The sequence below is a fragment of the Gigantopelta aegis genome, chromosome 4 (assembly GCF_016097555.1).
Source record: "Gigantopelta aegis isolate Gae_Host chromosome 4, Gae_host_genome, whole genome shotgun sequence".
NCBI lineage: Eukaryota > Metazoa > Mollusca > Gastropoda > Neomphalida > Peltospiridae > Gigantopelta > Gigantopelta aegis.
Genome location: NC_054702.1, coordinates 4,924,385 through 4,941,781, shown reverse-complemented (window position 1 = coordinate 4,941,781; position 17,397 = coordinate 4,924,385). Strand labels below are relative to the sequence as shown.

At 37.1% G+C, this 17,397-nt stretch overlaps 1 protein-coding gene across 2 annotated transcripts in view; it reads left to right on the top strand.

The window, feature by feature from the left end:
- Positions 1 to 12,379, top strand: part of LOC121372524 (fibrillin-3-like) — a 31,170-nt gene extending 18,791 nt beyond the window's left edge. For both annotated transcript variants that reach the window (XM_041498890.1, XM_041498891.1), the window contains 11 exons: positions 1,124 to 1,246; positions 2,346 to 2,468; positions 2,946 to 3,062; positions 3,600 to 3,725; positions 4,339 to 4,461; positions 5,251 to 5,373; positions 6,378 to 6,500; positions 7,366 to 7,488; positions 8,025 to 8,072; positions 10,190 to 10,264; positions 10,970 to 12,379. In XM_041498890.1, coding sequence (XP_041354824.1) covers positions 1,124 to 1,246; positions 2,346 to 2,468; positions 2,946 to 3,062; positions 3,600 to 3,725; positions 4,339 to 4,461; positions 5,251 to 5,373; positions 6,378 to 6,500; positions 7,366 to 7,488; positions 8,025 to 8,072; positions 10,190 to 10,264; positions 10,970 to 11,046 — 1,181 coding nt within the window. In that variant the 3' untranslated portion in view covers positions 11,047 to 12,379. The remainder of the gene's footprint in view (positions 1 to 1,123; positions 1,247 to 2,345; positions 2,469 to 2,945; positions 3,063 to 3,599; positions 3,726 to 4,338; positions 4,462 to 5,250; positions 5,374 to 6,377; positions 6,501 to 7,365; positions 7,489 to 8,024; positions 8,073 to 10,189; positions 10,265 to 10,969) is intronic.
- The last annotated feature ends 5,018 nt before the right edge of the window (positions 12,380 to 17,397 follow it).

Here is a 17,397-nt window from a genome sequence, read left to right as displayed (position 1 = left end):
ATTGTGATATACAATTCCGTCTTCCAGTAGTCCAGAACCCAGAATAGATTACTTTACTCTTTTGTACATTATGGTTTGTCCAAATTAATCTTTCTCTGTGTGTGTGTGTGTGTGTGTGTGTGTGTCTCTCTCTCTCTCTCTCTCTCTCTCTCTCTCTCTCTCTCTCTCTCTCTCTCTCTCTCTCTCTCTCTCTCTCTCTCTCTCTCTCTCTCTCTCTCTCTCTCACACACACACACACACTCTCTCTCTCTTTCTGTCTCGGTTTGCCTGTGTGTATGTCTCTGTCTCTGTCTCTCTGTCTCTGTCTCTCTCTCTCTCTGTCTGTCTGTCTCTCTCTCTCTCTCTCACACACACACACACTCTCCCTCTCTCTCTCTCTCTCTCTCTCTCTCTCTCTCTCTCTCTCTCTCTCTCTCTCTCTCAGTCCTATATTATATCTTTGTACCTATACAAATTATCTGAAACTACTACAATGCAAAGTATTGCCTTATTTATTTATCTCAGTATATATTCTAGGACGTTTAATGTTATACTGATTGTGATTGTAGTTCGAAATTGTAGACTACAACATTATGTATATATAGTAGTAATATAAACTATATTTCCTGTCAGACTTCTTTGTTTCATTTTACATACTCAAATTGGCTTTATGTTATTATATCAATCATTTGTCTTTATATATCTTCTTTATTTTGGTATAACTTTTTTTTAATTATGTCTATATTTATTTTATTAAAATATTACATTTATTACATAACGTCATAACGCATATTATATATTGTCATAACGCATAAAAACAAATTGCATTTTGTAATGGGTAACGCGAACTAGAATGGGCGGTCAGAGAAAAACGACAAGTAACAGGTAAATGGGTGATCAGAGAGAAGAAAAACATAACCGACAAACGGGTGATCAGAGAAAACAAAAGCGTAACCGGGAAATGGGTTATCAGAAAGAGAAAAAGCATATCCGGCAAATGGCTTAAGCAGATTTTCAATTATTAAAGGACTGAAACGCCATCATAAAGCTAACTTGGCAACACACTTGAATCATTGTGTTCGTATATTTCGCTACAGCACAATGCATGTTAAGTTTGTTAAATTGTTTTAAAATTTACTTCTAGATGCTGACGAGTGCCTTTTGAAAACCCACAAATGCCACTACAGCGCCAACTGTACCAACACGTATGGGTCGTATGAGTGTACATGCAAACGAGGATTCACTGGCAATGGATTCATCTGTAAACGTAAGACACACTTTTTGGTGCACTTAATATATATATATATTGTAACACAGTAAGTGCATGTTTGCTTTCTAAATTCTAATCGTTTTGATTATTTACAAGTGTACATATATATATATATATATATTACGTATTTAATATGCACTCCTGAGAACGCAAACAGTTTCACCTATGAGTAATGCATCTTATAAGGGGAATATGTTGCCGTTTTGGTTGTGCTGTTTTATGTATACTGGTAACTGAGATGTGAACCAATTCAAAAGGAATGTGCATGGAATGTATAATATTAACTGAAGACGTGGGTGTATGGGTGTTACGGTGAGGTGCATATTAATTAATACACGATGTTGAGACTGTAAAACATGGCAATACATACTGCTATCAATATCGCTCATGTGTAACGTAGTAATATATTTAGGTGACAGTATTATAATGCATGGGATATTCAGTACTACTATTTATAGCATTATCAAATGTTAAACAGAAGCCGAATATTTGCATCTACCGATATTAGTTCGTATGTGTCGAATACTATTATTTTTATGATATTACTATTAGTATGCATAAAGTGTTGAATATTAATATACATTGTATCGGGTTCATACCCCAAACACCCCAATAACAAAACAAAAATACCAAACAAAACCCCCAAACAAAACAAAAACCCCAACATAACGCTACTGAATATGTAATTGTACAAAATATGTGGGGACTGTAATAGTGATTATTTCAGACACATAACTATGTGGATATTTGCCACATTCGGTGCCCATAGGTCAAATATTGTTAAAATAGAAATACATTCACAACAATGCGACGCTCTCTTCACTAGTTGCTACCCTGTCGGGCGTCACATGTCTTTACGTACAATGTTGAATCGTTTGCCATTTTAACAATATGTGACTTATGGACCACACATTGTCACCGAGTATGACACATATCCATATGGTATGGCGTGTGGAATATAAAAGTTACAGTCTCTATATTTGTTTAATAATTTCATATTCAGTAGGGTTATAGGTTTGTTTTCGGGCCACTCGATATATATCTGATAGTGTCAGTATTCATAACTAGTGAGACTACACGTACAAATTATTTTCAGCGGATAACGAGTGCACGGCACAGACACACTTGTGTGATTTTAATGCAGACTGTGTGAACTTCGTGGTTGGTTACAACTGCATCTGTCATCCGGGATACACTGGCAATGGAAGAAACTGTACTGGTATGTAATCCAAGAACTATATTTAAAACATATATTTTACATGATTGAATTCTAATAATATTTTTGATAGAATATACCATATGGTACCTTTTCAGTGACTACGACACTTATGTTCTTGAATAGCAACATAGGGTAACATATATTTCTTGTCAAGCTTCTAAACAAGATGTCGAATATATTGTTAGGAACTCTGTGGATAATTTTGACTTGTATAGTCAAAAGACTGTTTCATCTGCAATATTCAGAGATCTTGTATAAAGTAGCTTTATTTAGTTATGTATGATTAATTTAGATACTTAACTAATTAATTACTGCATATACTGTTTCATTATTTTTAAAGTAGCACAGCAAAACATATATTATAATTAGATGCTTATTTGAGCCCTTATGTATTTATTTATTGATTTTTAAATTAATTAAATGTTTGCATATACTGTTTCAATGTTGTTATTTTTAAAATTCCTTTTTATATTGCAGACATTAACGAGTGTTTGTCAAGGGTGTGTGATGTTAACGCTGTCTGTAACAACACGGGGGGATCCTATAGCTGTTCCTGCAAGTCTGGATTCACGGGAGATGGATACTCGTGTAAAGGTATTTTCTGTCTTAACCCATTTGTAGTGTGTGCGAAACGATAATATGTTTATCTTATGTCTGATAGGAAAATATGATTGTCTGTTAGACGTTTAAACCAAACGAATATACAGAATACAATTACTTATCTACAAACAGATCCTGTGTATGTCGGTGTCGTTTTTTGCATGAAATGAATTTCGAACAGAAACATGATGAAAGTGTTAAATTGTTAATAGAAAAACCCGTTATGTGTAATGTATAAGGTAGTGACAAATCACTGCAATAGTAGAACATAGTTAATAATTAGACCCAACAGCTTTGATATTTTAACATGTTAGCAATACAAAATTAGAGACACCCTGCCCCACAAATATGGTTTCTAACAACAGGCGAAAAATTACAACTTATTGAAAAATTCAATAAATCTGACATAAAGCTAACTGGATAATATGAACATAAAATTCGTATATTTATATTATTATGATCTAATGCAGGATGCGAATTCGGTAATTTCATATTTGTGTGAGATCATACAGTGTATAAACTAATTGGCAGATATCGACGAGTGTTCCAGTGGGACGACGTCTTGTCCGCTACGATCACAATGTGTTAATACCGGAGGGTCGTACAAGTGCATGTGCCTCGATGAAACCGAGCCAGACCCGGCTACTGGCTGCAAAGGTAATGTATAAATGGTTCTTTAATTTATAGAGGATATCTTGTAATATGTCTTGGTGGTGGTGCTGTTTTTTGTTGATGGTTGTTGTGCTTTTTAATTTTTAATTTTTCTTTTTTGTTTGTGTTTTTCTTTTTTGTGTGTGTTTTGTTAGTTTTTTAATTTTTGGTTTGTTATAAAGGTATCGCAATAGTATTCCTGTGTTATAAAATGTTTTTAACTTAGGTAGGACAATGGATTAGATGTTGTTAGTGTTATTATTAGTACCATCACATGATCATTACAATTACCACCATCATCATGAACATCTTAATATGGAAATTATGATGATATTACTTATTATCATCGTCATCATCATCATCATCATCATCATCATCATCATTATCATCGTTAAGCCTAAATACAATTGTATTTCTGTATTGAATCATTTGCAGGCGCGTGTGCAGAAATTTAGCAGGGTGGGTCTAGACTATGGGGATTGAATCGTCCCTCTCCCCCGCCCCCCCCCCAAAAAAAAAAATACATTGAAAAAACAAAACTGGTGTTTGAGCGGGATGGAGTGGGGGCTGATTTAATTCACTATTATATAATAATTAAGTGAGACAATACTAATTTCAGATTTCGATATATGCAAGAGTAAATTTCACAAATGTAGTAAGAGGGCGACTTGTATGAAGACAGATGCGTCCTACAAATGTGAATGCAACAATGGATATACAGGAGATGGAATCACTTGTAGAGGTATGTTATCACTTGTAGAGGTACGTTATCACGTGTAGCAGTACGTTATCACTTGTAGAGGCTCGTTATCACTTGTAGCAGTACGCTAGTGTTGATGTATTACATACATAGCGAACTGTGTTCCTATATTAAAGGACTTACTTAGTGAAATGTTAACTAAATTAACTAGTTGTTTATTGTAATTTATATCCATGCTAGTATGCACATAAACACTTGGGGTAACATGCTGTCTTGTCCACGACGTGGCTAAATGTTAGTTGTTGATATTAAGTAGGAGAGAAGTTGATGTCAGTGTCCTCAAAACTATCTAGTGATACCATGTTTTGTTTTGTTTCCTTTAACGACACCACTTGAGTACATTGATGTATTAACCATTGTGAACTAGCTGTGGAACAGTTGGTCATTGTCGACACGCAGTCTTTAAAGGAAGGCCACTACATTGTTCCATCAGCAGCAAGGGATATTTTACATGACAGTACATATCACATCCTTTAATACACCAATCGTGGTGCACTGGTTGGGACGGTGACAAATTATAAAGGTATTGGCTCATCGAGGTTGCTCGATCCTATGAATCAAGCACCCCAGGCGAATGCCCTACCGAATGTACTATAATCCGTCTGGTCTAAGTGACATTGGCTGAGTCTGTATTCAAAATCGGGTACAAACCCGACATGTTCAATCCTAACACATGAACTCTTAGTCATATTACTCCAGCAGTTTGTTGTAATACTACATACATTGTATGTGTCGATGGGAATCACGATGGATGTGATGGTCTTGTTTCAGATGTTAATGAATGCAAAGATGGAAGTCACGGGTGTCACGCAAACGCGACCTGCAGTAATCGACTGGGAACACACGTCTGTCTCTGTAATCAAGGATTTGAAGGAAATGGACGTGATTGTACCGGTCAGTGTATTGCTTACATTTTAGGCATATAGATATATAAATTCTGAATGACAAAACAGTTATCTGTATCTCTAGATTCCGTATCTAATGCCTCGTCTATTATATTAAAGTACAGCTACTCCCATTTTGTACACACTAATACTACTGAAGCAGTGTGTTAACGTTTGCTTTATTAGAATGTACTGATTGAAAGAAATAATAATAACAACAATTATGGTCTGTATCCAAACCCTCATCCACAATATATTGAAGTCAACTGTGTTATTCGCAGTCATTTCCACTGTCTTGACATTCTATTCCACGTTGCAGCTTTGTATTTTATACAGGCATATCTAGTTAATAAAATTTAATCTCAAATGCTATGTGCTCCATTATTTGTTCCATCAGTAATGACATGCCTGTGATAGGAACTCCCTAGGGAAGTGGCGGTCCTTCTAGGGACGAGCACCTGATAGTGGATCACGGAAGAGATCAATACTTTGCCTAACGCCCATTCGACTAGTGAGGTTATAATGTTCGATTATAATCGACAATTGGTTGGTTTTGGTTTGGATCTAGTTATATGATAATCGATTATACAAATCTACAATCGACTGTGTAGGTAAATGTTAAGTGAAATTGTTCCTCCAGTTTCGATGATAGAACTGATTGAAATATTGTGGGGTCTCGGTTTGCTTTCATGTGTGCATAAAGACAAAATACTTTAATAGATAATAAAGCCAAAATTTGCCTATTGAACAGACTGTCTACTCATACTTCTTTATTACTGTTTTCATACATTTGCGATGTAGATTTTCGATCACTTTCTAGTTTTACTAAGGACCCTTGGATAACTCAGTGTGTGTGCAAAATAGCAGCAGATTAGTAATATTGCTTTAATGAATTATACAAACATCATATTGGATTGATACATTGTTTGCTATTTACGTGTTGTATTGAGTGATAGATCACACATAAATGTCAAGTTATAGCGAAATATAGCATTTACAATTATGATCATGCAGATATCGACGAATGTGATGCAGCCATTCAGAGATGCCCAGCATCTTCCTCGTGTACAAATTCCATTGGTTCCTTCAACTGTAGCTGTAACTCCGGATACACCTATGCTGGATCTGAATGTAAAGGTGAGTTTAGCAAGACGCCATGTTTTCTGGTTGTATAACACAAATAACTGATGCAACAAAAATAATGGTCCAATATACATTATTATATGTGAATACAGGGGCCGATCCAAGAAATATGTTGATGGAGGTTCTAATAGGAAGAGAGCACATGAACCAACTACTCAAACGGACATACTAATGGAGAACCAAGACAATATTAAACACTTGGGGTTTTTTTAAAGGGCGTTGCCCTTTACCGCTGAGCAAGCCTTTGGAGCAGCTTCACATGCTACATATTATAAAAGCTAATGTAGCTAGCCAACATTTAAAAAACATATTTATATAGCATAATAAACACCTATCAGTTAAAAGTTTTGTTTTCTGTAACAACACTACTAGAGCACATTGATTAATTAATCATCGGCAGTTGAATGTCAAATATTTAGTAATTCTGATACGTAAACAGAGAAAATTAAACCTGCTACAGTTTTCCTAATGCAGCAACGGATCTGTTATGTGCATTTTCCCATACAGCTTCCATACACAGTAACAATCTGTAACTCTTTGGCGACCGACGCAGAATCATATGTAAATATGACATAAAGTGTGGCCATGCTATATGTCATAGTGATTACAAACTATAAAATTTGTATATGTAACAATGACATAACTGAGATATTGTGTTATGCCACATGTCCACTGCGTCAACATAAATACTACATTTTACGTAAACAAAAATAAAATCGATGTATTTAGTACATATATGGTTACACTGAGCATGTACTGCACAGTACCTAGTGGTTACCAATTTGTATGTCTTACTTCCTTCTGTAACTAAAACGTCTGTGTCTGTACCTGTTATAATGACGTCGACATTTCCTCGCAGATATTGACGAGTGTTCAGCCGCGATTCGCATCTGCCACCGTGACGCTGAATGCCTCAACACTAATGGTTCCTACAGCTGTAGTTGTCGTGCTGGCTTCACGGGCTCTGGAGTTACCTGCAAAGGTAATATGTCACGTGGTCCGTGTCGTAGTAGTCCATAGTTGATAGCCCATGCATGTATTGGTGTAGACAAGGGTGGTGGAATGGGGCCCCAGCTCTCTCCCCCAAACACACCTCGTTTGTTCCGACACATTGTATACGTTTCTGTTGGCCACAAATACTATTCATAAAGAGTACTGTTGCCCATCTCAACCCCGATGTTGATGGTTCACGCATGCAAGTCTGTCTGTTTATCTTATTTATAATTTCAGATTTTTTCAATTCGTCAGAAAGTATGTTATGTTTGAATTTTGTAATTTATATTTCTGCTCGTTGTTTTTTTTTGTGTGTGTTTTTGTTTTTATTATTATTATTATTGTTGTTGATGTTGTTTTGTGGTTGGTTGGCTGTTTGTGTTAAAATGTATGTATGTGATTTTAGAGTTTAAAATAATCCATATATTCACGTAAATGTACATATGCTACCTGTACGTATGTATGCATGCAATAAAACAAACATATTAGCATTTAAACTTAATATTTACTCAATTATCGTTATAGCTCAACCATCGGCTAGCGGCAGGGCATCTGTGATTGCACCGGAAATGGGTAAGAATACCTATAATGTATTTAAAACTAGATGTATTTCATGTAATGATTTTGTTTCGACATTGATCTCGCGAATAAAACTAGCTTGTCTCATAAATAAACGAGTAGGCCTCCGAGAATTGAACATTAAACACAAAAATAGATTCAGAGTTAGTATGTCGAGGCCGGGTCAGTAGGATGAGGCTGGGTCAGTATGTCGAGGCCAGGTCAGTAGGATGAGGCTGGGTCAGTAGGATTAGGCCGGGTCAGTATGTCTAGGCCGGGTCATTATGATGAGGCCGGGTCAGTATGTCGAGGCCAGGTCAGTAGGATGAGGCTGGGTCAGTAGGATTAGGCCGGATCAGTATGATGAGGCCGGGTCAGTATGTCGAGGCCGGGTCAGTATGTCGAGGTCGGGTCAGTAGGATGGGGCTGGGTCAGTATGTGGAGGCCGGGTCAGTAGGATGAGGCTGGGTCAGTATGTCGAGGCCGGGTCAGTAGGATGAGGACGCCGGGTCAGTATGTCGAGGCCGGGTCAGTAGGATGAGGACGCCGGGTCAGTATGTCAAGGCCGAGTCAGTAGGATGAGGCTGGGTCAGTACGTCGAGGCCGGGTCAGTAGGATGGGGCTGGGTCAGTATGTCGAGGCCGGGTCAATATGATGAGGCTGGGTCAGTATGTCGAGGCCGAGTCAGTAGGATGAGGCTGGGTCAGTACGTCGAGGCCGGGTCAGTAGGATGAGGCTGGGTCAGTATGTCGAGGCCGGGTCAATAGGATGAGGCTGGGTCAGTATGTCGAGGCCGGGTCAATATGATGAGGCTGGGTCAGTATGTCGAGGCCGGGTCAATAGGATGAGGCTGGGTCAGTAGGATGAGGACGCCGGGTCAGTATGTCGAGGCCGGGTCAGTAGGATGAGGACGCCGGTTCAGTATGTCGAGGCCGGGTCAGTAGGATGAGGACGCCGGGTCAGTATGTCGAGGCCGGGTCAGTAGGATCAGGCCGGGTCAGAAGGATCAGGCCGGGTCAGTATGTCGAGGCCGGGGTCAGTATGTCGAGGCCGGGTCAGAAGGATGAAGCCGGGTCAGTAGGATGAGGCCGGGTCAGTATGTCGAGGCCGGGTCAGTATGTCGAAGCCGGATCAGTAGGACTAGGTCGAGGCCGGGTCAGTAGGACGAGGCCGGATCAGTAGGTCTAGGTCGAGGCCGGATCACTAGGTCTAGGTCGAGGCCAGATCAGTAGCTTTAGTTCGAGGCCGGGTCAGTAGGTCTAGGTCGAGGCCGGATCAGTAGCTTTAGTTCGAGGCCGGGTCAGTAGGACTAGGTCGAGGCCGGATCAGTAGGTCTAGGTCGAGGCCAGGTCACTAGGTCTAGGTCCAGGCCACGTCAGTAGGTCCAGGCCATGTCAGTAGGACGAGGTCTGGTCTGTAGGATAAGGCTGGGTCAGTAGGACGAGGCCGGATCAGTAGGTCTAGGTCGAGGCCGGGCCAGTAGGTCCAGGCCATGTCAGTAGGACGAGGTCGGGTCTGTAGGATAAGGCCGGGTCAGTAGGTCGAGGCCGAGTCACCAGCCTCCGTGTCTAAGAAGGTCAAGGTCACCAATATCACGGGAAGTAGGTCATGACGTTATATAGGTTTTGTTATTACTAATGACATTCTAAATGTTACACGAACAAAACTAGTTTACGTACAATTATATTTGCGTGAGCAACGTGCCAATGAATTGATCGTTCTTGCAGTTTTCAGAAGCGTGAACATGGACCATGTAACTCAGTGATAATGCTGAGATGCTAAAAGTTCTTAATTCAATCCCATCGTTCGAAATGCAACTAACGTTTTATGATTGGTATGCCAACATCCCGTTGTAAATATAAGCAAATATAATGTAAATATATTTTATTTAACAAAACATCGTTGTTGCCGTTTTTGTTTTTTTGTAAATATACTGTAAGGAGTAGCAGTTGGCAAAATATAATTATATGTTAGAACATTAAGTCCTAGTTTAAAATGTGATCATTATAAAACATTATTGATAGAAAACACACATTATTTCTATACGTATCATCTCCGTCATTATCATTATTATCATCATCATCATCATCCACAATTAGAAAATGTTAATTTTTTTGTTTTTTGTTTTGCAGCTGGACTGATTGGAGGGATTATAGGTGGCGTTTTCCTAATTGTCATTGTCGTTGGTGTTATCTTCTACTGTGCACGTAAGTAGTTTCTTACGTTTGACTGATTCATGTTACATTCAAGTCCATCATGATAGGGTTGTGACTAGATAATGAATGAATGAATGAATGAATGAATTAATGAATGTTTGACGACACCCCAGCATGAAAAATACATCGGCTATTGGGTGTCAAACTATGGTAATGCAAACAAATAAAGTGATGATCAAAATAAATATAAACATTCAGAATTTAAATAAAAAGAGTGTAAAGAACTGTGCTAAAATACAAATATCACAGATAGATACCGACTTTTACTCAAAAGGTGCCCCACAAGGGGAGGTGTGCTGTATTGGCCATTCTCAAAGAGAATGTTACACGCCTACACCACGGTGAGGTTACAGCACGCGCAGGGGTAACTAGATAAATAATGTCACATGCATATTTCATGCTGCCTATCAAAATACCATTCTATCACTAATTATAGTTATTGTTTTGTGTCATGCGCCATTTTCAGCGAAAGCAATATTTCATAGTCATAATTTTATCCAAAATACACAACATAAAATAATTGACGTTATTCAATTTTATTATTTATGAGTATTTATTTATTTATTTATTTATTTATTATTATTATTATTATATTAACCACCTGATATAATGTTTCTAAATGACAAATTCACATGTGACATATTTTCTAAATATTCCCTAACGTATGTTTTTTACCTGTCAACCTTTTTGTTTCAGAAAAAGATGTAAAACAACAAAAAAGAAGAAAACAAAAAGAAGACCTTTTGGATAGCTACAATGATGTGCAACATTAAGTGTAATAATCGTTCTGTAAATCATAATACATACCATTCAAAACCCGGCGAATATTAACGGGTAATGCTGAACGCATTTGACTGTGGCGGTTTGTGGATGAGATGATTAAAAAGTGGTAAAATGTTTCAAAGTATATCCGGTAAGTGTACTCTGGTGAAATCGTGTGTATTTGTTAACACACAAACATTTAAATATTATGCGAAAACGGAATAAGAAACGAAATGGGCTGTCTATTTATTTATTATTTATCATAATCACTTAGAATAATATTTTATTGAAATCAATATAATATAGACGAATATGCAGACGATATACAGCCTTATCAAGCATTGTACATAAAACTAATATTTGTTGTTTGTACTTATAACAGACGATACCGATTCACTTCAGCATAATACTTATATAATAAATCACTTGTATTCCTAGTGGTCTAATTTTCATATCATTCGTGGACAATTGCAGTCAACGAATTTAAAAACTCAGAGGAACTATAACACATGTAGGCTATGCATATGATAAACATTTATTACATTACCTTTTCAATTCACGAAGTTAAGAACCCAACGGGATTTGTTTGGTAACAAAACCATGCAAATTTAAACCTGCGAAAATAAAGAATTTCACATAATTAAGTTACATCGATAGAAGAGTATTATAAATACGCCCAATAATAAGATTATGAGAGTTTTCTGAAGGGAAATGTTTATTTTTAAAATGCCACTATTTGTATTGTGTTGTGAAATTACTGGTGATGGTTGACAGCTTTATGTATTCAGGGTTTCAAACTGAACTGCAAATAGATTCTCTACAGCAAAGACATTTTTGATGAAACAGCCCACATGCGATTTTTTAATGTGTTTTAATATATAATTATTCATATATTCGTATGTTGTTATCATAAATTGTCTACTATTTCATTGTCATTTTTTTTAGTTAGGTTTCTAAACTCATATGGCTTGTTTGTTGTTTTATTTCTATGCTATACATGAATGTTAGAAGCTATGTTCCCAGGAAGATACATTAAAAAAGGAGAACATATGCCTGAGCAGTTGGGGGGGGGGGGGGGGGGGGGGGTTCGACCCCAGAATGCCACACGAGCCTGTTTAGTCGGAGATGGCCAAAGTATCTGTATAATAGTTGAAAAGGCCATGTTGCCATAGTCTATTGATATTTGTCTGATGTGTAATTCAATAGTGTGTCGTAGGTAATAACTGTACCATGTGGCGTACCGGTAATACTCTAGTTAATTAGTTAGTTGCATATGTATTTCTTTTTTCTTTCTTTTTTATAATATACATTGATTATTTAACTAATAAAATATAATAAAGAAAATATGTGTTGAATGTATAATTATTAATCGTGAGCAAATCAAAAGAATTAGTATGGTAAAAATGTAACGTGAGTAACCGTGGAATTGCCCATATGCGGGGAATGGTTATATGATAATAGTGAATTAATTGGGCAAACATTACAATCGGTAGTTCAGTATTACAGTAGGTTTTATGACCACCAAAATTTTGAAGGAAGGTTGGAGTCAGAAGAGAAATTTGAAAGTTGATGGGTTTTTTTTTATCAGTAAATCGCAAATTCAAACAATAAAAATGACTAAAAACTGAACAATAACAACTCTATGATAAACTGAATGAAAACGATTGACAGAAATAATGTGTTTAATGGACCTTCCTGCAAATGGTCAAAATCGAGAATGACACCCCACGCACGTGTACGGGGCAACTGCGTGATCCATGTGCAACATATGGAATATATTTCGGTCTGTTGGTAAACAGATATGAACGTTCTTTACTAGGATGCCTGTGGTCTAATAGTTGATATTAATATTTCAGGTTCCCCTACTTTTTTTAAGAGTATATATATATATATATATATATATATATATATATATATATATATATATATATATATATATATATACTGAACACAAAAGAGACTTCCGATTTGTACATATAGTATTTGTTGTGTTAAAGAATTCAGTAGTATTAGCCTTGAGCTGTATTATCAGGATTCATGAATTTTATCGATAATTTTTGCACTGTTAATCGTCGACAACATGAAATTAAATTTGCACGTGCATGCATGGTTCGACATGTGCCGTGTAGTATTCGGTCAATGTGTTTTACTTGTCTTACTGACATTGTTGTCAAGTGAACAAAAACGCTTCAAAATGTGTACAAAAATTAACTTTTTTTACATTGTAGCATTTTTAGTATGCCAAGAATAACCAATAATTTACCCGAACGGGCGATTGGCATGCTTGATGCTGGCATGTCGACAGAAGACGTTGCAAGGCATGTTGGGAGTTCTAGTCGAGCGATACGAAATCTTCGCGTAAGATTCGAACGACAGGAAGCACCAACGACTTGCCACGTCGTGGACGTCCGCGTGTTACAACGCGTGGTCAAGACCGCTATATCATGAACACGCATTTGCGCAATCAATTCCAAACTGCCACTGCTACTGCTGCTAACACACCTGGGCTTCATAATAACCGAATCAGTGGGCAAACTGTTCGTAATCGTCTGCGGGAGAACGGTTTACGTCGGATGCGTTTTAACGCAACGTCATCGTCTAAATCATCTTAATTGGGCACGTGTACATACTCGTTGGATACGGCGACGCTGGAGTACCGTTCTTTTTTCGGATGAATCCAGATTTTCTTTACAACGTGGTGATGGCAGGGTGCGCGTCTACCGTAGGAGAAATGAACGCTATGCTGAATGTTGTGTTCTTGAACGAGATCTTTTCGTGGGTGGGGGTTCTGTCATGGTCTGGGCAGCCATTGCCCATGGTTATTGTTCACCACTGGTCGTCATTGATGGCATTTTAAATGCTCAACATTACGCGATGACATTCTCGCTCATCACGTCATTCCTGTGTTCCATAACAACGCCAACATCTCGATTTTTCAGCATGATAATGCCACCTCTCATACAGCTAGAGACACTGTACATTTTCTTAGGACAAATAACATTGATTTCATTGATGTCTGGCCCGCTAAAAGTCCTGATCTCAACCCCATCGAACATGTCTGGGATAGTCTGGACAGACGATTGAGGCGTCGTCCCAACCCACCCGCTAACGTCAACGAACTTCGTCAAGCGCTCATTCATTCCACAGGCAGAAATCAACACTTTTGTCAATTCTATGCGCCAAATTCAAGGCAAATTTAAAGAAATCCTGTTACAGAAATGGAGATCACAGTGTGACAAAGAAGAAGAAAAATCTATCAAAAGATGGGAAACGTCAAAACAGTGGCTCCTGAAATATGAAGAAGAATTTCATACCACTGTGTACAAAGACAGTCCATGGCTGAAACCACGTCTGCAGAATAACAGCAGTCATGGCTGGAGAAACAAACGTCATGAAAACAACACTGAAGAGCAAGAGTCAACGTATAGAGAACATCCGATATACGGTAATCAAAAAAGGACCAGCCGATACGTAACGTACATTGAACGAAAAACACAAAATGGCCGTATCCTTCAAAATAACAACAATACGGAGCATCATCACAGAACAGCATCGAGCCAAAGGCAGAGAAACAATACCTATAGAAATTCAGACCAAAGATCACCTTCGTGGAGAGAATCAACATCGATGCCACAAGCAGCACGGAGAACCAACCACAGAGAACAACAAGGGTCGAACCTTTTTTTAGCCCACAGCAGGAGCTCAGAACAGACAGGTTGGCAGAAAATCACCCACAGGAGGCGGAAATAAAAATAATCAACTTATCTCACCGGAAATTCACTACCACAGAAACACGGGTTTTGGAAAAGTGTTTGAAATTTACCCCCACACCAAAGAATAACAATATAGAAGAATTAAAGGAAGATATTAATGAGTTCTGTCGCCAGTTAAGAAACACTGAATACTTTTTTGAAAACAATAGTTCTAATGATGATTCTATAGTTAGGAATAAAAGTTATTGGAGTGCAATAAAAGGTAGGAATAGAAACCTAGATGATTATATCGAAGTAGTTTCAAAATATCCTCTCAATAACAATCCTAAATCAAATTCAAATATAAAAGATTATGAAAGAAAATGTTTATTAAATTTAGCAAATGATAAGTCTATTGTTATTAAACAAGCGGATAAGGGTGGTGCTATTGTTATCATGAATACTGCTGAATACAAACAAATGGCTCTTTCCATAATTGAAGATCAGAATAATTACATAGAAATTACAGAGGTAAAATCAAACAATTTTAAACAACTTAAAATATTTATAAAACGATTTGAGGGAGAATTGACCGAAAAGGAATTTGATTATTTAACAAATTGTGAATGTAAGGAGAGTAATTTTTATGGCCTTCCTAAAGTACATAAGAGCCAGATTATTAATTCTATGTGCAGAGAAGCACAGAAAAGTTATGTAGAATTATTGCATCCCAATGACTTACAGTTACGACCAATTGTAGCTGGCCCAGTGTGTGCAACCCACAGACTGAGCAATTTCATTGATATATTATTGAAACCATTTTTAATAAAAGTAACCAGTTATACAAGAAACACTATGGAGTTCATCAACAACCTGCCAGAAAAGACAACGGAAGAAAGCGTACTGGTAACATTTGATGTAACAAAACTATATTCCAGCATATCACATGACCTTGGAATCACCGCAGTGTTATACTGGTTAACCAAATATCCCGAACTTTTGCCAGAACGAATTTCGAAGTCTTTAATTGTAGAAAGCATAAAATATATATTGGAAAACAATATATTTTACTTTGATGGGAAACATTACAAACAGATTAAAGGGACGGCAATGGGTACCAAAATGGCACCAAGCTATGCCACACTGACTTTAGGTTACCTAGAACAAATATTAGAAACTAAAATTACAAATATATTTGGATCAGACTTTCAGCTATATTTCAAGAAGAACTGGACACGTTTTCTTGATGATTGTTTCATACTGTGGCCTTTGTCCAAACATTGTTTGGAATTATTTCACGAGTTACTTAACACACTGAATAGTAACATAAACTTTACTATGGAAACAGGCGCAAAGAAAACTCCTTTTCTAGACACTTTAGTAATCAAGTGTGGACGCATAATAGAAACTGATATATTTTACAAACCAACTGATAGCAAACACTACCTTTCTTTCTCATCCTGTCATCCGAGTCATACGAGAAGAATGTGTCAAATATACAAACACGTGATCAACGTCTCCGGGAACTAAACATGTATCTTAAAACGCGAGGTTATCCAAAACAGCTAATATCAGATAGTATCGAAAAGGCGGTAGTATTAGATAGAAAATTACTTTTAAAACCAAAACAAATCGTTTCAGCAAAAAGGCCGCTGGCATTTGTATCCACCCATAACCCGCAGAACCCCGATATATATAAAAAGATCTTGTCAGAATTGCACATTTTAAAACAAAATGAAAAAATGTCATCCATACTAGACTCTATTTCAATTATAAATAGTAAGAGACAAAGCAAAAACTTGAAACAGATACTGACAAAAGCACCACTTGAATCTACAACAGTAGAACATAAATGCAGTGTCAAAAAGTGTAACCGAAGTAACTGTGGTACATGCCAACATATTTTAGAAGGCACACATATAGAATTCAACCACAAAGGTTTATTTTGGGTACACAGGGATATGGATTGTTCGGTTAACAATGTTATTTATGTAATTACATGCCAAGGTTGCAAAGAACAATACATTGGTCATACCACTCAGCTGAGAGCCAGAGTACGCGTATACAAACAGCAAATAAAACGACCTGAAACAAGATGCATACCCTTGAGTTCACATTTAAATATATGTGCGGCACAAAAAGATATTAAATTCACCATTTTCCCATTTTATCACATAGATACCAATGATGAAATGAAAAGAAAGACAAAGGAAATGTATTTTATTAGAAAGTTTTGTCCACTTCTTAATGCTCTTCATTGGATAAAAGCAACAATGGCGTAATTAAATCAATCCCCTTCTACTACAGTAACGTCATAATATGTATGACGTCATATTTAGCAGTTATTTTGTTCCTTTCTGAAGATAAGTACAGACTGAAACATGTAAAAGGATCATTATTTCTTTAATTTGTTTTTTTTTTAAATACATATATACTGTACACTTGTTTTCTTTTATCATTTTATATATATATATATATATATATATATATATATGTAATATACTGGAAAGTATATATAAATAGGCTCGGAAGGGTTCGATTTAATATCTCGATCACACATTTCGTGGTTCTTCGCTGTGGGCGATGAATTTGATAACTATTGCATGTAATTCATCCTGAGTGTAAAGGAAGTAGTAACGAAAGTCTCGGCACTAGGAAAAGGCAACTGCA